Source organism: Callospermophilus lateralis, chromosome 8 (assembly GCF_048772815.1).
Source record: "Callospermophilus lateralis isolate mCalLat2 chromosome 8, mCalLat2.hap1, whole genome shotgun sequence".
Taxonomy (NCBI): domain Eukaryota; kingdom Metazoa; phylum Chordata; class Mammalia; order Rodentia; family Sciuridae; genus Callospermophilus; species Callospermophilus lateralis.
Window position 1 is genome coordinate 115540378 of NC_135312.1, and position 24292 is coordinate 115564669.

The window sequence follows — 24292 nt, forward strand, 5'->3', positions numbered from 1 at the left end:
ATATTGGAAAGAAAAAAAATCCATCTACCTTTCTTTTCTTAACATGTGGGAGGAGACGATGATTATTTTATATAATATAATATAGAAATAAACTATTTTAGATAGAAGTAAGTATTAAAAGTCAAATGCAGACGTAAGTGCTGACTTAGAAAGTGAGCATCAATTCTGAGGAGAGGCAGAAATTCTGGATCAAGAAGGATTTATGATACGATGAATCACCTATAAACAAGGAATCCATGTTTATGAAATCATATTTGTTTACTGTATTGCTCATTTTAAAAACTCAGTGAATGTGACATTTATTTCAGTTATCTTTAAATTTCCAAACTACAATTTCTTTAATTCTAAACTACTCATTTAGTTATCTATATTTTCTTTAAAAATATATGTGGTACTTAGAATAAGAGTACAACACAAGTAACCACACAATTGAAAACATTTGAGAGTATTTAGCCAGGTGTGGGGGGCGCACACCTATAATCCCAGCTATTCAAGAGGATTGCAAGCTTGAGGTCAGTCTAGACAACTTGTCTCAAATAAAATTTAAAAGGCTGGGTGTGTAGTACAGTGGTAGATGGCCCCTGGATTTGATCCCCAGTATTCCAAAAAGAAAAGGAGGGGGAAAAAAGTATTCAACAGGGCTGTGGTTGTAGTTCAATGGTAGAGCACTTGCCTAGCACGTGTGAGGCACTGGGTTTGATTCTCAGCACCACATAAAAATAAATAAAGAATTGTGTCCATCTGCAACTAAAAAAAAAGTATTTGACCGTCCTTGTTATGGACTGAGGATGTGGCTCAGCAGTACAGCGCTTGCCTGGCATACATGAGGCCCTGGGTTCAATCCCCAGGACAACAAGAACAATATATATATATGTATGAAAACATCAGCCCTTTATATTTCTCAATTTCAATTGCTGTTCTTTCAAAATTTTCCTTTAAAAAGTTGAGCCCAAGGATTTTCTTCATGATCTTATAATGGAGGATACAGGCCATCATGAATGTGCCCAGGCTATAAAAGCACATCAAGAGTGAACCTTAGGAACATAGCTGGGAATATAGCTCAGTTGGTAGAGTGCTTGCCTCACATGCACAGGGCCCTGGGTTCAATCCCCAGCACCACAAAAAAAAAAAAAAAAGAGTGAACCTTAATGTGAACCTCAGACCTCAGGTGACGATGACGATGTGCTAACACACCCACCACTCAGGTGGGGATTAATGGAGGAAGAGGTCCCGTGTGTTTGGAGGCAGGAGATACACAGGCAACCTGCGTTTTCTGCTTGATTTTGGTGTCAGGTTAACCTAATACTGCTTCAAAAATAGTTTCTAAATTAAGAGGATTCATATAAAAAATGAGATTATAGGTAATAAACTAGTAACTTGCCGTGAGCTGAGCCTGAATTTTACTTTTTTCCCCAGTGCTGGGGATTGAACCTGGAGCCTCAGGTATGCTGGCAAGCACTCTACCATGAGCAACATCTTTTAATTTTTATTATTTTTATATTTTATTCTATTTTTTTAAGACAGGATCTCAGTAAGTTGCTGAGGCTGGTCTTGATCTTGTGATCGTCCTACCTCAGCCTCCAGAGTAGCTGGGATTACAGACATGAGTCACTGTGCCCAGCTATTTTAACTTCATCCCACACAACAACTTGTACAGGTCACCAGTCCCTAATCAATCAGCTTTCACATTGGGACCAAAGGCTTCCTTGAAATGGTGATAGAAATGGGACTAAAGGAAAAATTTTAAAAACCAGTTCTTGCACATGACCATCTCTCTAAAAATCCACCTGTGCCTAAGCCTTTTTAAAAAAATGTTTTTAGTTGTAATTGGACATCATTTTATTGATTTTTATGTGGTGCTGAGGATCGAACCCAGTGCCTCGCACATGCTAGGCAAGCGCTCTAAAACTGAGCTACAACCCCAGCCCCTGCAAGCATGATTTCTTAACAAAACTTACTGCAAGGGACTTAATCCATGTCATACCTTCATGTACATACTTTTCTAAAATAATTCTCATCCTAAAAAGATACTGGTCACATGTAGCCCTCTCCGTTTTCAACAGTATTTGGAAGGTTCTAGAAATATTCACTAGTAAATCCTTAATCCCGTTACTTGCACAGTCTCCTGAGATCTGGGGGAGGCCAGATGGAGCTCTGGACACAGGTACGTGGTACCCTTCCCATCCCGGGTACCCTTGTACACTGCTGAAAGGTGGGCAAGGCCAGCCCGCATCTTCACAATGCTCCTATTCCTCATTCTTTCTGATTTTTCTCCTCAAAAATTTATCCTCCTCCCTTCAACTTATGAGGCAAAGAGAAATTTGGGAGGCTTTGTTGTTTATTTCTTTACTCGGAAGACTCTTTATCTTGATGGACTATGAAAGATTCCCAAGCTAAAACATGGATTTTTCAGACTTAAATTATGGTAACTGCTAACCCACTCATGTTATCCACATTAACATCCATGTGTTGATAACACACCGTTTTAGATAGTTTGATAGGGTTTTGTTGAAGACTGGAGTGGACTGAAGATTTCACTGGAAGCAGCACTTCTGTTCCAATATTATGTTTACAAAGCTACTATCTCTGTTTGAAATTTCAATTAGTCCTTTTCCTTTTGGGGGGATGGGGGGGTGGGGGATGAGACCTGATTTGTCCAGGCTGGCCTACAACTCCCGGCCTCAAGTGATCCCCCTGCCTCAGCTTCCCAAGCCGCTGGGACATATAGGTGCACACCACTGTGCCCAGCTCCCCTGGAGTTTTTTAAATAGCATCAGGTATTCCAGAGCTAAAGAGTCAGCAATAGCAAACAACACTGCTCCCGTCCCTGTGGCCTCTAATAACACAAAGCCCTCTCCCTCTTGGTGATGGAAAACGGGGAGAAAGCACTGCAGGGCTAAATGCAGCAGCTTCTTTCAGCATCCCAGAGAAGTGCCAGCAGATGGTCGACTGACTGCAGTGAGGGCACTCTCTGAATCGGTATCTTAGACCGCCTGCCCTCTGAAATGTGATTTTAAAATCTCACAACTTTTACCTACGAGTTTGGGGCTTCCTCTATCCAAATATAGATTCATTTGAAAATTTCGTGTCCTGGAACATTAGTGTTCCTTAATCAGCTTTTAAGAATTCCAAACTCAAGTTGAAAAGAATCATTTATGCAGTTATGAGGTCTGCAAAGAAAATGCAGCAGTGAGACATTTGTAGTTCAGTGTGTTAATTTTCCTCTTTGGACCTCAGGGGGGACAAAACTGAATTAATTATATCTGATTCTTGGACCACTCTCTCTACTTTAATTATACTGATGGGATAAATATCTGTAAACATATCATGTAAAACAAAACCCAGGAATCTAACACTAAGTCTATATCTACCATATTACTTCCTGAGGTCATCATATTTATGCAAATTTCATATTAGCTTTCTGAGTTTCAGGATAGTTGACAGAGAGCTAATGCAATGTAAAATAAGGTGAATGACAGAGATCTCTGGTAAAAATACTCAAGGTGCCGGCTGTCAGGGTGCGTGGAGCCTATAACTTTATGAAAATCATTGGTTTACAACTAGAAAGACCACAGCACTGCCTCCTTGTGTGCACAGGAAACACCTCCCAGTCCTACTCTGCTGGCAAATGTTACTATCAAGTACTTTGAACTCTAGGGCTTTAATGATTCCTAAGTGCTTAGCCCTGGTGGCGGGGAGTGGGGCAGGGATGAGGACAGAAAAGTACGACGGCTTCTGTGGCAACTTTTGTATCTTCAACAAACCTCATCAGCCTATTTCAGTAACAAAAAAAAATTCCAAAATTAACTAGAAACAGAGCCCCTTGAGGGGACTGTGCCTCCTCCATCACTCTGAATTTCAGCCACACAAAGACAGTTGGGAGGCACTCTGATCACTGACTGGCTCTCACTGGACAGAGGCGGCCACAGCGTCCTGCACCCTGTGAAGCATCTCACGCTGCCAGATGCGCACAGGAGGAGGCCAGACACACTCATGGAAATGGAGCAAAAGGAAACAGAAATGGAGCAAAGACAGAAACGGAAGCCCAGCGGAGCGACACAGCCATCGTGATGGTGGCTCACCTGGGGACTTGGCTGCAGAATAGGCACTGGAGTGGTGGCCTCCCCTCCTGACTGCACACGCGCAGTGCACACAAAGCAGGAGGAGACAGCAAGAGAGCGGTTATTCAGCAGGTGTAAGGTGCACATGAAAGAAGGGTGAACAGCCTGCCCTAAAGAAGGTGAGGGAGGTGCTGCGGGGGAGCCCCAAGGGGGCGGGGAGGCCCAGGCCTTCCAGAGCTGGGTGCTCAAGGTGGTCCACTGATTCCACTTGCTCCTGTGCTAGATTTCCCCCCTGTTCAATAGTTTTTCATGATTCATCCCTTAGTGGGAAGTGAAACAAGCAAAATTACTCTTAATTACTATAAACAAGCCCAAAGAACCAATCTAATGAGATATTTATGGATATTTTTATTGTTTAAAAAAATGCCAAAACAGTCCAAATTATGACATCTATGGGTTTAAGACCTGGAAGAAACTTAATTACAGAAAAGTCTGATTCTTAAACAAGTACGACTTTCCAACAATGGTCTTGTTACTATCACACTGCTGGATGAAGGAAAGACCACTGGAGATTGATCAAGTAAACATATTTGTGTATGCATCTGTGTGTGTTACAGCAATAAGAGGAACATTAGGAAAATAAATACCCCTAATTATTTAGTACAAAATTAAAAATGCAGTACATCGTGGTCAAAATGTAAATAAATACCAGAAAAAGATATATATATAAGGCTATTCTTGAGAAAATGTGTCAGAACAAAAACGCTTCTCTCAGGAGACTTACAACTTTGGAAAACAGATTTGACTTTGGGACTTTAAGATATTATCTATACGCTGTTCTGGACCCTTGGCTGTATACAGCCTGGCAAAGACTACCAGCTCATGAACATTAAAAAAAACCAAAATGGAAGGAGAATGACCTGCCCCTTCTGTGCATCCACAACTTTTCCATTAAGTACCTGAAGCTGGTGATTTGCTGCGACGAGAAGGCCCAGGGCTTTTGGATCCTGAATATTTAATGGCTGAGGCGCGAGAATAAGATGATTTCAGGACACGACATTCTAGAAAGAAACAAAAGTGCACAAACTAAAGCAGGGTTCAACACTGGCCAGAGGCATATCATTTGTGACTACAGTTTTCTGTCTGTAACTATCATGGGATGATTTCTCTATTACTGTTAAAACTTTTTTATGGGGGGGAGGGTACATGCGGAGTAAACCCAGGGATTCATGCATGCTGGGCAAGGGTTGTACCACTGAGCAACCCTCTGTTCTGATAAACTTTAATGTACAAAGCAACTGCCCCAAACGTACACCTGAGGTTATCTTCAGTTCCAAAACCCCAGTATCCCTCTAACTGGATACACAGAAACATCCATAGCTCATTCCCACATGTGCAACATCCTTTATAACCAGAAGCACTGACAGGCAGAGAAACTAATTTTATTGTCCTCTCTGACTCCTTGATGATCTTATTTGAAAGGCTATGGGATGCTAACTCAAGGACTCTTCCTATCTTATTTTCCCAAAGTGTGAAGCATTAAAAATGAAAATAGCTTTAAACAATAACTTAGGTCTTTCCATAAATTGTCAGTGTTTGAAGTACCAGAACTAATTACAGCTAACATAATCACTTCTAATTTGAATAATTAAGAATATGGATTTTGGAATCACATAGATTTGGGATGAATCATGGATTTGACATTTACTAACTGGAAGACTTTGGTTATGTCCTAATAACCAAAGTCAAATAAAATGTTCTCAGTATTTTTCTCTTTTCTACTTTTCCCTAGTTGGACTAAGAATAAAATCTGCTTCACAGGCTTGTTATAAGGATTGAATTAGATAACATTGTCTACACTTTAAAATACTTCAATTTATGCAGAAATATTAAAATATGGGTTAGTTTTAATCTAAACCCTAGGGGCAGTAAATTAACATGTGAAGTACACTAATCAGAAAAATACACACCAGGGGAGGTTAGTTAGCATTTGAAAGACTCTAATCAAAACCTCATAGGAAGGGTAGCTACTTCTGCTTGGTTAATTGGCATTGTGGGTGTTAGAAAGCATTCCTTGTTGAAAGGTGCAGTGTGTGGACCAGTTAGAAACATTTTAAAGGTGCTGTCACTCTTATGAGCAAGGATATGTCAATATTGAGCCAATAACTTCAGAACTACACTTTGGGCGGCGTAGGAATCAGAGATCGTCCTGCGTCCAGCTCTTACTAGAGGATCTGTTACTTGACCAAGATTAGGTTAGCTGAATTCCATGGATCTTTACTGCAAGAAATTGTTAGGAGCCTAAAAGGACAGTTAGGACTTCAAGATCATAACACAAGATAAACAACTGATTTTTTTTTAAACTCCTTGCCTCCTAATAAATGCACTTGTGGCGAATCAGGTCTGAGATTTGCTTTCACTGCAAAACCTTACCATGTAATGGCATGATATTTTCAGCGACAATAGCAGCAGAAGACATATTCTCTAACATGTGACAGACACCCTAGCTGCCATGACATGTGAATTCCCTTAATCCTCACTAAGTCTTATGAAATTATCATTATTCTCCTCTCTTTGGAGCAGGTTAAGTAACTAGAAATTGAGAGAGTAAATCAATAGTTCTCACCTACCTCTTACTACTGGAAGCCACTGATGGCCACCAACAATGAAGGATCCAACCAGCTCAGATAAATTTACAACATGCACCCAAAGCAGAGTACAGGGTCTGTACACACACAGGGACAAATGTCCTGTTGCTGTTATTATCCAAATATACTTCTCTTTTGTAATACTGGGGACCGAACTCAGGGGCTCTACCACTGGGCTAGGTTCTTAGCCCCCAACCCTGGTTTTTACTTTTTTGAAATAAGAGTGTAATGGTTTAGATATGAGGTGTCCCCCAAAAGCTCCTGTGAGAGACAAAGCTAGAGTCTTCAGAGATGAAGTGATTGGGTGGAGAGGGCCTGAATTTACCCCTTAATGGGATTAACTGAGTGGTAACTGTAGGTAGGTAAGGTGTGGCTAATGGAGGTGGATCCCTGGGGGCCGTGCCTTTGGGGTTTATATTTTGTGCTTGCTGAGCCCTCTCTCTGCTTCCCAGTGTGTTGTCTTAAAGGTACTTCCTTCCACCACACTCTTCCACCATGATGTTCTGCCTAACCTTGAGCCCAGAGGAATGGAGCCAACTGTCAATAGACTGAGACCTCTGAAACTCTGAGCCCCAAATAAACTTTTCCTCCTCTAAAAAATGTTCTTGTCAGGTCTTTAAGTCACAGCAGCAAAAAAAAAAAAAAACAACAACAAAAAAAACAAAACAAAACCAAAAAAAAAAAAAAAAAAACTGACTAAGACTTGCTAAATTGGTAAGGCTGGCCTTAAACTTGTGATCCTCCTGCTTCTGCCTCTAAATTGCTAGGAACACAGGTATGCAGCACCATGCCCAAAGACACTATCTTCTAGAACATGTCATTTAGTTTCAGTGTCTCGACTTTCAGAATGACTGCTATTGACAAAGAAATATTATGAAATTAGAGCTAAAATTGAGGAAAATGTAAAATATAGTTGACAAGTAAATGAATATCTCCGTCAACCTCCATCTCACAGGAATGAGGTAGAACATTATCAGTAGAGATAACACAAATGAACATCATCTACAATTAAGGACCTTAGAGTGGTATCACCAACCTAAAGCAGGGGTGATGCTCCAGTAGAACACAAAACAGAAACCCTTTAAGAAATGTGGTAGAGGAGAAAAGCAAAACGGAAAAACAGATAAACCATCCACACACGGAAACTGATACAGGATAACAGGAAAGAATGACAAGAGATTACAACCACCTCAAGTTTTTAAAAGCACATTTATCCCTATTTATTTGATGATATATTTCTCTAATTCTGAATTGTTACAACCCCTCAACTGGAGGTTGTCTACCATTCATTATTTTCAGAGCTAACTTTCCTCATGTATAAAAAGCAGGAATTTATCTCTAATTTTTTTTCCTAACATTTGATGCCTGGGTAATTTTGCCCTATTTAAAGAATTTGACTTCACTATTAGCCAAATCAATCATTATTACTGTGATACGTTTAGAATAATTAAGACTATAAAGCCCTATTCCTAGAACATTTGAAATAACTGAGATAACTTCTATTAGATGAAAATTCCAAATACTGGCTAAAATCAAGAAAAAGGGATCTTTTAATTTCACCCACAAAATAGCACCCCCCCAGGAAATAGATACACAAAGCGTGTTATTGTTTCTCTTTCAAAGTTGCAACCCAAACAATGAGGTAAAAAGAAACCTCAGATCACCGCTAGTAACTATGTAGTTATTTTTATTTTTTGTTTGCATTTTGAGACAGGGTCTTGCTGAGCAGTCTAGGCTGGCCTCGAAGTCCCAGGCTCAAGGGATCCTTCTCCCCTCCAGTCCCCCCGAACAGCTGGGACTCCAGGTGAGAGCCACCGAGCACAGCTCATCTTTCCTCAACACAGCGGACCTCGTAACATGTACCAGGTGACTAAATCCCAAGCCTTCATTCCCGGGGTTAGAGACGGTAGGAGCTGCCTTACCGCTGTGATCCAAGACAAAGTCATCCTGGGCGTAACGGAATTTCTCAGGTCCACATGCAATAAAAACATCATCATCGCCAAAAAAGTCCTGAAGACAAGTAACCTGAAAAAAAGAAAAAAGAAAAAAAAATCACACCCAAGAAATCAGAAATATTTGGGGGGGGAAAAAAAAGTTAGCAAAATGGAAAACATCTTCTAGCCTCACTACACTACTGAGACGGAAGAGAAAGCTGCTCAACATCACATCACACTCCCGACACTATGCCTTCACGAAGCGCTTTCCCGCACACTCCCGACCCCAGACCTACCCAACAGAGGGCTCCCGGCAGACCTCGGTGCTCCTGTTGGACAAGTGAAGTCAAGCTGCACTGGTGAGGCTAAGTGATTTTTGTAAAATTTTTTTTAGTTGTAGATGGACACAATACCTTTATTTCATTCATTTTATGTGGTGCTCAGAATCAAACCCAGTGGCCCCCCACACGCTGGGTGAGCACTCACCACTGAGTCTCAACCCCAGCCCAAGTAAGTGGGTTTTTTTTTCAGGGTTCCCCAAAGGATGGTGGCAAAGCTGGAGTGGCTTTCAGTTCTAGGGTTCTTTTCTCTTTTGTCCTTCCCCTTCTAACACTCCACTGCCCCTCTGTGTGACCTTGGACATGACTCTTCTGAATCTCCAGTACAGTGCCTTGGTGTGTTCTGAAGATTAACATGAAAACTGCTCTGGGACTGTGCCTGGTATATGACCTGCTGGGCCTTTAACACCCATCTCTATCATGGCCAGGATCCCATGAGGGTAGTGGGAGTGTGGCTTCAGTGCTGTTCCAAGGCCCTAACCCTAAATGTGAAGTCTTCATTACATACTCAGCTTTCAAAAGTTCTCCCCCTCTGTACTTTATCGGTTCAGACCCCAGAGAACCTGGATTCTGCGACAAATCAACCCATTCATTCCGGTAGTAACAACTGGAACCATCTTTCAGGGCTTTGGACACGGATGGGTTCTACTTTTACCCGTTTTTCAAAGGGACGTACGATTCCTTCTATAAAAAGCATTCCACTCCCCGTAAAAGTTTTAACAAATTGCTCTAGTACTTAGAGGGACAGAGCAGTCTCAATAATCCTGTATGTCTTCATCATCAGCTTTTAATTGAAGGGGAAAAAGAAAAACACCTCATTATAGAATCAGAAAACAAAGCTCCATGGAGAAGAAACTAGATAAATTCTAGACGGCGCAGGTCACAGTATTCAAGAGACCCTAATGATGCACCCTGCAACACCAAAAAGTCGCACAGACCACAGGTGGAGCTGGCATGGGCGGACATCGCTCACTCCTCCCCGTTCTCACCAAGCAAGACCTGGCTTCTGTGCTTCACCGAATCTCAGCACAGGCACACGGCATCCGACGCCCTCAGGAAGAACTCTCTGGTTCTGGTTCCTCGGCTTCTTTCTGTCTCAGCTGGTGAGGGCACAGGCCCTTCACCCACGCTGGCATCCTGGGGGCTGTCCTCCTCTCCCGTCTGCACTAGGCCCTCACAGCCCGGCTGTTCCAACTCTTACAGGCTCTTGACTGTCCATACTTCTACTCTTGGTTCACATGTACCTCCTCCTGGCCTGGACTCCCGCCATGGCCCTGTCGCGCTGCCCAGCCCCCGTCTCCCCCAGCCCCCAGCTCCAGCCGTTACTGTTCTCGGGGTTGGTGCACCCAGTCTCCCACAGGCACCAGGGCGACCACACACCATCTGCAACCCTCAGTGGCTCCTTCTTTGATAAGCCGAGGTCCTCTGTGGGCACGGCCTGCTCACCCCTCACCCGCGTCTTTGCCGTTTCTTTTGTTCACTCCTAGTCATGTCAAGCCTACTTGGGTTCCTAGTGCACAGTGGTGGGAGGCGTTTTTTTTTTTCTTTCTTCAACAGCTTTATTGAGAGATGATTCACGTACCGTACAATGCACCCACTCAAGGTATTTAATATATTCAGAGTTGTGCAACCAAGACCATGATCCATTTTTGAAATTTTCAGTGCCCCAGAAAGAAACTCCACGCCCATTAGCATGATGCCCTTTCCTCATGCCCAAGGGCCCATAACCAACTTTTTTTTTTTTTTTTTGGATACTGGGAATTGAACCCAGGGGCTACATCTCCAACACTTTGAGACAGGTTCTAAGTTGACCTCAAACTTGCGATCCACTTGCCTCAGCTTCCAAGTTGCTAGCATTACAGACGTACATCACCTTGCCCAGCTCCATAGCCTACTTAATATCTCTATGAACTTGCCTATTCTAGGTATTTTATATGAATGGAGTCACACAGTATGACAGTTTGTGGCTGGCTCCTTTCACTTGGCACACCTTCAAGTTCATCTGTGTTGGAGCATGTTGCCGAGCTTTATTCCTTTCCATGGCTAAATAATACTCCATCGTATGGATGAAGCACATTTGTTTGTTATCCACTCACTAGGCGATGGACATGTGGGCTGCCTCCACCTCAGTGCTAGCTCTTGCCACCATGCTGTCCCTCAGGCTTGTCTGATGACCATTTAAACCATGACTTCCGGGTGGGCATGAATGTTTCCTATTCATGATCCCCTAGGGCCCAAGAGAGCTCTGGCTTTGCTGTAGACCTAACCCCGTCTGCTGGATGAACTGAGGTGTAGCAAGGGGTTGCTCCTCTTGGACCCGAGTACAAGACACAGAATAACTTCTCCAAGGCCAGGGGTACCACAGCTGCGACCTTCATGACCATCTTCGCCTCCCAGGTTTAGGGCTTGATGCGTCACCACATCACTGAACTTCTCTGGATTCTCTTTCCCTGTTAAGAGGTGCATTATCTCATTGTCCCTGCAATAACCCTATGACATGGACACTATGGTCACTCCTCATTTACAAATAAAAAACAGATCTAGAGAGAGAAATGAATGTGTACACAGGGAATGAATGAGTACACAGGAATTTTTGTGGTGGTCCTGCACTTCCACATCTGCTTTCATCTTTTTGGCTTTTAGGAAAGCCACCCCCTCCCACCATGGCTCTGGGGGTTTAACCCAGGGCCTCCCACAAGATAGACAGGCTCCCTCCCCCTGCATTACTGGGAACACCATGCTGCTTTCCCTCATCTGGAATCCCACAGTTCATTTTCCTATTTCATTTCACATTTTTTTTCTAGTAATTTATGTGTATTTTATATTTCCAACTATTTTTGTGTTTTTTTAACACATATTCAATGAATTATTTGAACCTAGTTTTACTTCCTTGTCTGAGTAAAATAAATATCCGTTGAATTTTAACCCAATGTTTTGAGAAAGAAAACTTCAGCATTAAAAAGGACTGAATTTTCTAAAACACACTTGAATGAATATGTCTTTGTGAAAAATCGGTTATTCATTTTTTTTCTTGGTACAGGGGATTGAACCCAGGGGCGCTTAACCACTGAGCCACATCCCCAGCTCTTTTCCATACTTTATTTAGAGTCAGTCTCACTGAGTTGCTTAGGGCCTCACTGAATTCTTGAGGCTGGCTTTGAACTCACAATCCTCCTGCCTCAACCTCCTGAGCCACTGGGATTATAGGCATGTGCCCAGCAATTAATTCATTTTAATTCTTCTTATTACAAGGAAATATTTTGTCTGACACTGAATTTGTTGGCATTTACAAACAACCAAGTTACTTATTATACAGAGCAAAAGCACTCGAGTTCCCAGGAATACGACAGATCAAAGGATGGTTTATTTTCCAAACACTTCTATTTAGTACTTCCTAATGATCTCTTATTGATGTCACCTGTCAACTTAAATTGGCTTTCCAAACAGTGTGCCTCCCTTTGATTCAGGTTCTAGGCACTGAATGCATCTTTGGTTAGTTAATCAAAACAAATAATTTTCAATTAGGTACAGCTATGCCTTAAATAAGCCATCAATACTTTCAAGAAATGATAGACATCAAGTGAATGCAGGGTACAACTTGAGATAACACACATATCCTGACTGATCTGATTTATTCAGGTGTACGCTCAGGACAGTGACCCACCACCCCAAATGAAAAACTGCCCCTGCCTCCATTCATCCCAAACCAGGCACTAGTCCAGGTGCTACAGAAACATCAGTCCAAAAGAGAAGGAGGAGGAAGAAGAGGGAGGGAGAAAGAAATTCTTGCCTTCACCGAGCATGTCTGGGGAGACGGACAATTGGATGCTCGGGTCAACTGTGCCACGTTAGGAGGTAGTGTGAGCATGGGTAAAGGGCATGCAAGGGGAACCGTGGACACGGGGGAGGGTCGCTGTGATGCTAAATAGGGTGGACAGGGAATGCTTCCCTGCAAAGGTGACATCTGAACAAAAACTGAAAGGGGTGACAGAGGAAGCCCCGCAAGATATCTGTGGGAACGGTGTTCCAAGCGAGGAACGTGCAAGAGCCCTGTGGAGAGATGAGGCTGAGCATGTTCACAAGCAGCAGCAAGAAAGTCCTGGAAGACAGTGAGGGGGGAGAAAGGTAATGCGAGGTGAAGCCCAGTGTGTGGGGCCTGTCATTAGTAAGGACTTTGGCTTTACTCTCAGTGAGGTGGGAAGCCCCTGGCTGATTTCAAGCAGAAGACGGCCACAACATGACTCTCATTTAAACAGGATCAGACTGGGCTAAGACTACATTATAGGAGCTCAAAAAAAAAAAAAAAAAAGGCCGAGCAGGGCATGGTGTTATATGCTTATAATCCCAGCTACTCAGGAGGCTGAAGCATGAGAGTCACCACTTTGAGGCCAGCCTGGGCAACTTAGTGAGACTGTATCAAAATAAAATTTCATAAAGGGCTGGGGATGAGCTCAGTGGTAGAGCATTTGCCTCGGGTTCAATCCCTGGTACTGAAAAAAGAAATCCAATTTAAAAATGGACTAATGATCTAAACAGACATTTCTCCAAAAAATATATTATATAAATGGCCAAAGCACAAATGGGGGAAAAAATGCTACACATTGTCAGGGAACTGCAGACAAGACATCATCTCACCCTAGTCAGGACGGCTATCGTCAAAAACTCAAAACATTGATAAATGGTGGCAAAGGCGCATAGAAAAGAGAACTTTTAGGCATTATTGGTGGGAATGTAAACTAATCCAGCTGTCACGGAGAACAGTAAGGTTCTTTAAAAAACTAAAAAGAGACCTACTAGATGATCCAGCTTTCCTATTTCTAGGCACATATCCAAAGGAAATGAAATCGGCATGTCAAAGAGACACCGAGAGTCCCAGGTTGCCTGCAACACCACCCACAACAGTCAGGATATGGAGGTGTCTGTCCATGAAGGAATGGGTAAAGAAAATGTAGAATGTGGGGGATGGAGGGGTATGAAATGGATTGTTATTCAGCCACAAAAAGAATAAAATTCTACCACTTGAGGCAAAATGAATGGAAGTGGAAGACATTATATTAAGTAAAATAAGCCAGACACAAAACCCACTCAGGTGGAATTTTAAAAGTTGACCTCAAAGAAGAGAGCCGTGATTGCTAGAGCTAGGAAGGTCAGGAGAAGTTCACGATAATAGGAACCAAGTGCAGTGAGATAGAAGGAATAGCTCCAGTGTTCTCCAGCCAGGGATGACTCCAGTTTATAACAACCTATTACATATTTCATGAAGAGCTACAAGAAAGGAGTTGGAAGTCCCCAAACATAATGACGATGAGATGGAAATGCTAACTAGCCTGATTCAGTCATTACCCATTGCACACGTGTACTTAACGATCATGCCGGCCCGTAAGTGAGTACACTTACGTGTCAGTTAAAAAGAAAAATCCAAAACTGAAAAAAAGGCTAGACTATAAAAGGACAAGAACGGGGGATAGTGCAGTTCGAAACTATTGCCTCTCCAGGCAGAGGGGGGGGAGGCCTGTGCAAGGGAGTCCGGGGTGGCAGTAGAAAGGAGTCAGGTTGGGTATAGGAACACTAAGGAAGGAAAGAACACCACAGGGCTGGCGGGGGTTGCAGCTCAGTGGTGGAGTGCTTGCTAGGGAGGCTCTGGGTTCCATCCTCAGCACCAGATAAAAATAGAGATATTGTGTAAATCTACAACTAAAATAATATTTTTTATAAAAGGGAAGATCACCATCGTTCAGGGATTCTGGCTTGAGCAATTGCAAGGATGAGACCACCATTAACTCTGTAGGGAAGAGGGCAAGGTAACATGCAGGTTCAGTAGTGCCGAGGATGCTCCAGAATTCAGATTTGGAACATTAACTGTGGAATTCCCATGAAACATCCAGGTGGAGGTGCGGAGTGGAAAGCTGGATATACACAAATCTGAATTTCAGGGGAGAGATCAAGGCTGGGAGTATAATTTGGAATGGATGGTTTTTAAAATCTCGGATCATCACAGTGGTGCACACACACACAGGACAGGGGTGCAAGGCCTGAACTCCAAAGTGCAGCCACATTACAAGGTCAGGAAGAAGCTGCAAATTCAGCAAAGAGAAGGAGCAGCCAGTCAGGGAGGAAGAAAAGCCGGTGTGCTGGAGACCAAGCCAAGGAGGAGTTTCAAGGAGAAGGGAGCCATCAATTGGGTGTCAATGCTTCTGACAGGCCAAACTAGATGAAGATTGACAAGTGACAACTGAATTTAGCAACATGAATATCATTGGGATCTTGACAAAAGGAGTATGGCTGGGATAATGTCTGACTTCAGTGAGTCTAACAGAGGGTCAGAGGAGAGAACTGGTCACAGCAAGGATGACAATTTTTCCAAGGAGGGCTGGGTGCACAGGTGAGGCAGAGTGATGGGGAGCGGCAGGGGACTGGGTCTAGCCAGTTGTCAGGAGGACTTGCTTTCCAAGATGAGAGAAATGACAGTAGGTTAGTATACTGTTGCAAAGATCCAGGGCAGGAAAACTGCTGATAAGAGAGAGAGAGAATTGTCAGGTCTGTGTCCCTTCTTGAGAAAGGATGGGGTCAGGGTGCAGGTAGAGGGACCAGCCTTGGATAAGACCATGATCAGTCCTCAACAGACAGGATGGCAAGGACACAGATGCTTCTAGGTGGGTCACCTGGTATGGGGCCCCTGAACATCTGCTTTTGTTCTTGTTGATTTTTTTTTTTTTTTTTTTTTTGAGGCAGAGATTCTGATGGCTTCCTACTTCACTGAGGAAATGGAAACAAAAGCATCCTCTCAGAGTGAGGCTGGGGGAGGAGGTACAGTGGGTTTGAGAAGTCAGAAAGGGTGTGAAATTGCAATGGGGACGTGGGGGTGTAGAGAGAGGAGGGAACTGGGTGTGCCTGCAGGCAGCACTAACAGCCCACTGAAGGGCACAATCTGCACAAGAGAAAAATCTCAGATCTGAAACTAGAAAGAAGTTGTGCTGTCTGTATAGTGTCTTAGAAAAAAACAAAACATTTCATGCAGAAATTGTTGATACTTCTTGGGGTTTCATCTAACCAGCCAACAGAAGAAAACTGATAAGAACACAGAGGATATAAAAAATTGGACTATATAGTGTGGGCTGCAGGGGAAAGCCGCGAGAACAAAACCTCTTTTGTACATTTTCCTGCATAAGACACAAGACTTTAGATGCAACAGAGCTGTGATGTGGAACTGGACAGCCTGTCCTACAAGGCTTGGGAGGGAGCCACCTGGTGCATGTGATGGAGCAGGGGTGGCCAACAGCCCACTGATCTTTTGTCATTCCTACTAAATTTGAACTGAGGGAAAACAAAAGCAAAACCACTGGACTGCACTGACCCAGTCCATAAGGAGTGAATGGGGATCTCCTTCCCTCCATCACTGCTGGTTTAAAATGCGAGTCTCCACATTTTTCACAGTGTAGACACAGATTGCTGTGGATTGTCATTCCTGTGTTTCACCAAACTGTAAACCTAGACACACCAGAAACAGAACAGAGGTGCAAGATGTTAACTATGGTGGGGGGGCGGGGAGCTGAGGCAGGAGGATTAGGAGTTCAAAGGCAGCCCCAGAAATTTAGTGAGGGTCTAAGCAACTCAGTGAGACCCTATCTCTAAATAAAATACAAAACAGGGCTGGAGATGTGGCTCAGTGGTTTAATGACCCTGGGTTCAATCCCTGGTACCAAAAAGAAAAAAAAGTCCCGTCAAAAAGGAATGAGCAGATCTCAGTTCTGTTTCCACTTTCATGGTACAGGATAATTCACTTGTGGTATTAGCTAAACCACAGGCATCAGCCCAGAAGCATTAGCTGAGCACAGGCTTTTGCTGGAGCAAAGCAGCACCTCCCTGAGGACGGACGGACGGATGGACGGACGGACAGACGGACACACACACACACACACACACACACACACACACACACACACATAAATCTTGTGTAAGATACTTAACTTCTCTGAGCACAGTTTTTCCACCTGCAAAACATCCCCTCAATCATAAAATAGACAAGAAGGTCTTCACGAGAAACCAACACCATTTAATCTCCAAGGACTAAGTGTGACAGCATATGAAAACTGTTGGTATGTGTTACTTCTTATTTTCATTAATTTATGGCCTCAAATATATTTTTTTTAATTTACTTTAATGAATAATCCTTCATAAAAGTAAAATCATAAGTACATGCTTTCCTACAGAGTCAATAAAAAGTCTATTGACAACTTAGAAACATTCCACTCCTAGCCTTTACTCACAGAAAATTACAACTACAAAACTGAGATATCTTACGCTCCTGGAAATCCTATGCAGAAGAGTCATCTAATACATACGAATATGTTTAAATGCATAGGAATAGAGTCTACCGACTGCCCCTTAAAATAATAAGGACTTAAGTGTAGTTTGTCAAAGCAAAGCACTGGTTTATATCTACCTACCTACCTGCCTACCTACCTACCTGTTATGGTTTGGATGTGAGATGTTCCCTAAATACTGTGTGAGACAATAAAAGAATGATTGGATTATAAAAGCCTTCACCCAATCAGTAAATGAATCCTGATGGGATTAACTGGCTGGTGGGTGGAGGCAGGTGGGGTGTGCTGGAGGTCGGTTGGTCTCTGGGGGTGTGCCCTTAGGGTATATGTTTTGTATCTGGTGAGTAGAGTCTCTGCTTGTGAGCTGCTCCCCTCTGCCATACTCTTCTGCCATGAGGTTATGCCTGACTTCTAGCCCCAAGGAATGGAGCCAGCTGTCAAAGGACCTCCTCTGACACTGTGAGCCCTCAAATAAAACTTTTCCTCCTCTACAATTGCACCCGTCAGACCTTTTGGTCATGGTTGCAGAAACATTGACTAAAACAATAAGCTACATGCATTTTTAGATCACAGAATTGTCAACATACCAACCTTATTTTTATGCTAAAATTATATTTATAATACTAGAAATATAATTATTGGCCCATACTTAAATTTCACAAACATAAGGGACTGTATGTTTTAACTGTTCCAAGGAGTGCCCCAAACTCAGGAGACAATTTTCAAAGTGAAATATCTGAGTAAGTGCCCAGCATCTGACAAACTAAAATAATCCTGTTTTGCTAATGGGAACCACATTAATTTACTCCTGTACGTTCATTTTCATTATTAATCAAGCACCTCCTGTGTGCCAGACATGATCAAAAGAGGAACAGCACACAGCCTACTGGGGGAGATTATAGTTCAGGATGTTACAACATAGGCCTGACATGTTATGGGAACAAAGGAGCACAAGGAAGAATTAACTCAGGAAAACCATCTCATAAGACATCAGAACCTTTAAAAGTCCTCAGATATTTGGAATCTCAGGTAATTCTATCTTTTATGTTTTGCAACATATTCTGTTTCTTTTAATTTTTAAGTCGATGACATTTATCATTAATTTTTTAATATTTATTTATTTTAGTTTTTTAGGTGGACACAGTATCTTCATTTTATTTGTATGTGGAGCTGAGGATCGAACCCAGTGCCTCACGCATGCTAGGTGAGCGCCCTACCCCTGAGCCGCAACCACAGCCTCTATCATTAATTTTTAAAACTAGGGTTTAACATCTAGATATCTGACAGGTCAGAAAATTAGTCCCAGAAAAGAAAGTGGATATTATGAAAAATAATCCTTTTTGCCTGCTAGTCAGAAGTCCAAGGCAAGAGAATCTCAAATTTGCATCTAGCCTGGGCAACACAACAAGACCCCATCTCAAAAAAAATAAAATAAAATAAAAAATCATTCTTAGCAAGACTGAGGAAAAGTTTGCCAGTTTACAGGACCTGAGCTTGCTTCTCAAATCTTTCTTACATGTAAGGAAGAATTAATTCTTCCAGGAGCTCTTTGGAAATAATGGATGTTCTGTGGTTTGTGAAAGAAAGCTACGAAAACAAGGGAAAAAATAGTGTTTCTGCTAAGGTGCAAAGTCAGATCCATCAGCAAGATCTAATGGGAAACATTGGACCGAGAAAGAATGTGTCTGCAGAGCACATCCGAGCTTTCCAAATGAATGGGGGGCGTTTCCCATAGTAATCTTTCCATCCTGCACTGCACAGGTTAATTAACTCAGGGTGAACAGGTGTCCGCCCTAGTTTCAGGTCTACTTCTGAACAGCTTGCCACACTCTTTATTTTCTTTCCCTATTTGGTCTCAGTTAAAGGATAGACAAATACATGTTGAAAAGCTTGAGTCTGATAAAAATATTTTGGAGTATTAGGAGTAAAATAAACCTCTTCTCACACCAAAAAAGTAGATAACAGGCACAGAGGGCGATCTTCACTGAACACTGAATATTCTGAACCAGAGGAGTTTGTGTTCCTGGGTCTTGAATGACCTCCAGAGGCTCCTGTATTCAGGGCTTGGTCCTCAGGGTGGTGTTGTTAGGTGGTGGTGGAATCTTTAAGAGTTGCAGTCTAGTAGGAGGCCTTTAGGTCCTTTGAGACATGCTCTTTTCCTATTATTTCAAAACGTTACATTGCTCTTGACATATCATATTTCATACATTTGATTCAAGTGGGTTATGAACTCCCATTTTCACCACGTGTACAGATTGCAGAATCACATGGGTTACACATCCACGTTTATACATACTGCCGTACTAGTGTCTGTTGTATTCTGCTGCCTTTCCTATCCCCTACTATCCCCTCTCCCCTCCTCTTTCCTCCCTTCCCCTCCCCTCCCATCTTCTCTCTCTACCCTATCTACTATAATTCATTTCTCTCTCTTGTTTCCCCCCCTCTTTCCCCTCACTTCCTCTTATATGTAACTTTGTATACCAATGCGGGTCTCCTTCCATTTCCATGCAATTCCCCTTCTCTCTCCCTTTCCCTCCCACCTCTCATCCCTGCTTAATGGTAATCTTCTTCTCATGCTCTTCCTCCCTGCTCTGTTTTGAGTTGCCCTCCTTATATCAAAGAAGACATTCTGCATTTGTTTTTTAGGGATTGGCTAGCTTCACTTAGCATAATCTGCTCTAATATCATCCATTTCCCTGCAAATGCCATGATTTCGTTATTTTTTAGTGCTGAGTAATATTCCATTGTGTACAAATGCCACATTTTTTTTTTTATCCATTCATCTATTGAAGGGCATCTAGGTTGGTTCCACAGTCTAGCTATTGTGAATTGTGCTGCTATGAACATGGATGTAGCTGAATCCCTATAGTATGCTCTTTTTAGGTCTTTGGGGAATAGTCCAAGAAGGGGAATAGCTGGGTTGAATGGTGGTTCCATTCCCAACTTTCCAAGGAATCTCCACACTGCTTTCTGAGACATGCTCTTAAAGGGGGCTGTTTGAACCTGGTCCCCTCTTGTCTTTCTTTTGCTCCCTGGCCACAAGGTGAGCAGTGTTACCTGCCACACTCTCTGCCATAAGGTACTTACAGGCCCAAAGCATTAGGTCCACTGATTATGAACTGAAATTTCCAAAACTATGAGCCAAAATAAACCTTCTCTCTTTACAAATTAATTATGTCTGATATTTTGCTACAGTAATGCAAAGGTGACTACCACTGACCCACTAGCCCTCTTTGGAAATCTTTGAGTTTCTTACCCTTTCCATAGTTAAAAAGGAGTTGGTAGCTAAGTAGTTTAGATTTCTCTAAGCTTCCTTCCCACTCTAAAATTATTAAGTCTTTTCTAAAAAAAAAAAAAAAAAAAAAAAAAAAAAGCTTATTTATGTTTTAGAAGACTTCTTTTAAAAAGTTGAGTTTTTTTTGGCCTCCAAAGGCCCGTAAGGTTTTTTTTCTATCTTTTAGTGGGATTTCTTTCTGATCACATTTCAGCTTCATATGTCCACAAAGAATCATTAGCGCCCCTCCCAACCCAGTAGACCCCTTAACTCTCTATAATTCACCCAGCATGAACATTTTCTGAAGGAATTGCCTGGTTTTGTCTGGATCACTGTCTTGTTCACTATTGCAACTCCAGCAGATCACAGAGCACCTGGCACGGAGAGTTTGCACAACACATTTCTGTTGAATAAATCATGGCTGAAATCCTTGAATCCTACTTCCTACCGCTGGCCCTCTCTAGAGGCTCCACTTCATACTCTTCCTCTGAATTCCCAGCAACTCAGTAGCATGCAGTAGACCCAGTCTCCAGGTATTTGATGATTGTTTTCTGTCCCAAGACAACACTCCTTAAGCAGACCAGTCAAGCCCTATAGATCCTTGTAGAAGTATTCAGTAAATAGCTTAGTTGATCAAATTTTGGCCCTAACACTGGGGTTGTGGCTCAGTGGTAGAGTGCTCACCTAGCATGTGTGAAGCAACGAGTTCAATCCTCAGCACCGCACAAAAATAGAGATATTGTATCCATCTGCAACTAAAAAATATATTTTAAAATTTTTTTTTGTCCCTAGACATCTTAAAATAACTTCCCGAAAGCTAATCTTACATGATGTAAGCGCTTTCAAGAATAAAATCCTTCATCATCATTTCAGGGTGACTTGAGAAAACATAATTGTAAAATATATTGCAACCAGTTGGTAGAATGGATTCAAAGCAACACAACTTGCAATTACACTAAATATTTTTGCTATTCACACAATTGAGGTAGCATCTAAAAGAGGGTCTTTTAGGATATTTCACAAGCCTACTTTTTTAAAAGATCTAAAAAAAAAAAAAAAAAGTTTCAAGACCTGATAAAAATGCAAAAGAAACATCTTTGAGTCTCAGCGAAAGACAAATTTAACCTGGCATAACTTGATCTAATTAGAATAAGGGTGAAAATCTTAGCCCCTAGAAATGCCACCTTATAGAACAAGACACATTCTACAGAATAATAGGATGATGAATATCACGAGTATAAAATACACTGGAATTTTTATGAATCTTCTTTAATTTTAACTCTGTGTTGGAGAAACAAAGAACAAAACACCACTCACACTAAAATGCAATGCTTCCCTTACCAGAATTCAGCTTGAAAGGTTGTCTCTACTAAAGAATAGTTTTTAAGTAACCATTTCTAGCTTACTTATAAAAAGGCTTTGAAGGAGCTAAGAAAGGTAGTCCAACACATGGCCTATATTTGAAACAAAAATTATTCTATAGGCTTTTTTTAATGGAACTGTCTTGATACCCTTGATTTTTTTTTCTAAAAAAATGATTACAGGCCATAAAATTTCCAAAGAGCATTGTATTTAATGTTGAACCCCTCAAGCAAAAAACAGTCTATCATATGAGTGTCAAAAAAAAAAAAAAAAGAGATGTCAAAAAAATGGCGATTTTAACATATTAATAAAGGGTAAACCTAAGAGCTGCCTAAGCCATTATGTTTACTTCTATTGCTACAGTGGACACTTCTAAAAAGATTGCCCAGCTAGATGCTTGAATATTATGAAATGAGTAGATCAACTTCATTGTTGCTAAAATTATCCCTGACACTACTCTCTCCTTTTCTAAATCAGTTCTATCACTAGAATAAAAAATACTGCTGAAAATGAGCAGGGAGGGCTGGGGGTGTAAGTCAGTGGTGGGGTACTTGGCTGGCATGACTAAGACCAGGAATTCAAGCCTCAGAACAATAAACGAACAAAAAAAAACAACAACAACAACCGTATCTGAAACAAAGAAAATATATGTCATTTGGTCCTTCAAAATGCTAGGAACAACTAGAAAAAAAAATTCACAGGCCAGTCGTACACAGAGCTGGGATTCTCATTTCTTTATCCATGGCCCAGAATACAATTAGCATAAACAGCCTGCATTGTTCCCAGTTGTTCCCTGTTGGCTGGCCTACAGTAGGGGAAGGGCCCTTTCTACAGCAGGAGAAAGCGACTTAGAATAGCAATGTTTTCCAGCTTCCTGTAAATCCATTCAGCCAGGCACTCACAGACCTTGTGGTTGCCATGGAAACAGAACTGAAGCTAAAAGATGACAGCACTTACAGTAAAAGGCTTCTCACTGGCATCTGCAGACAACTCCCTACATTGAGTTTGCTTCCATTAAAAAAAAAAAAAGAAAAAGAAAAAGAAAAGAAATGCTGGGCCTCATCCTCCTTTCCCACTGCCGCTTTCTCATAATGATGACCATTCAACAATCAAAACTAACCACAGGATCTTGAGGCCAGATACTCAGTTTCGAGAAATCTATCATTAGAACAGAAAGATCTTAAAATTTCAGAGCTGTTTGGCTACCAAATAAATTCTAGGAGGAGAAACAATGATTACTCTACTCATAAAAGAGGTGATTTCTAAGCTGGTCCTCTGACTGCCTTCCCGGAGAGTCACCTCCTCAGTCTTAATTCCTATAGGAAAAGATCTCAGACTGCTCTGTTGCTGTCTACCAAGGGAATAAGGCTGGAGCAAAATCTTAGAATGCAGGCAGGGAAGTCAGAAAACGGGCCTTCCTCTAATTCTAAAGAGGCTGGAGCTGAACGCGTCAGGCAGATGTGCCCAGGGCTCTGTATTAATGCCTCTAGGACTTGGTCATCTTCAAATAATCAACCCAAAAGAACATCCTAAGTGTTACAGAAGAGGCAACTGAGAGCCAAGGTACAAGGTGGCAGTTCTTTAGTCCAAAATTTTCTATTTCCAAAAAGGAGGGAAAGGCAACAATCCTGGAATATTAACTGTGCCCTTCACACACTAAATCTCATTTGCACTTAAATTTCATTTAACATCCAGGACAACCTGGTGAAAGACACACTGCCGTTCCCATTTTATACAACTAAATTTAAAAACAAACAAAAAGAAAACACCACCCAGGCCTAAAGTTTAAGTAACTTGCTCAGAGTCCCAGGGCCAGTCAAGAGGAGCCGAGATTGGAGTCCGACAGTGGAACACACTCTTTTGTGCCCGACCGACGGCATACCGTCTCCCTGTGTGTGATTAGCAGTGTGACTGACAGTCTGAGAAAACTTAAGAAGTCAGAGATGTTTTTAAACGTGTCTAAAACCCAAATAATTGGACCATCTTCCTATGTCTTACTTTTATGGAGTAAATGAATGGCAAATATGTAATCTTATCCCTAGAGTTTTTTTGTTTTTTGATTTTTTAAAGATCAACTTCTAAGTCGTGTTACAGGATCAGCACAAGTTGGGGGCTAACCTCCTACACTTCAGGGAGCACTGAAATTGAGATCTTTCAACAAATTGGGAAATCCTCCTGAAACAAATTATAAACACAAGTTACAATCAGGTGGTTTTAGGACAGGCCTCCATTTGCTGCCAGATTGGAAATACTAGGAGCATAAATAGTATAACATTATAACCTTTATGTTTTTAAAATAAAGACAGAACCTGTAACATTCTTCAGGAACTGATTCTCTGCACACACAAGTC

At 41.9% G+C, this 24292-nt stretch overlaps 1 protein-coding gene across 13 annotated transcripts in view; it reads right to left on the reverse strand.

Moving 5' to 3' along the window:
- The window catches only part of Dclk2 (doublecortin like kinase 2), a 152512-nt gene that overhangs the window by 51057 nt on the left and 77163 nt on the right, over nucleotides 1-24292 (reverse strand). For 8 of the 13 annotated variants that reach the window (XR_013155572.1, XM_076865326.2, XM_076865325.2 and 5 more), the window contains exons 3-5: nucleotides 8632-8734; nucleotides 5021-5122; nucleotides 4083-4133 (exon numbers count right to left, since the gene is read on the reverse strand). Coding sequence is in view for 12 of the 13 variants with exons in the window: in XM_076865326.2 (XP_076721441.1) it covers nucleotides 4083-4133; nucleotides 5021-5122; nucleotides 8632-8734 (256 nt within the window). In the remaining variant the exon portion in view is untranslated. The remainder of the gene's footprint in view (nucleotides 1-4082; nucleotides 4134-5020; nucleotides 5123-8631; nucleotides 8735-24292) is intronic. The other 5 variants (XM_076865328.2, XM_076865327.2, XM_076865324.2 and 2 more) reach the window with 1 other exon arrangement.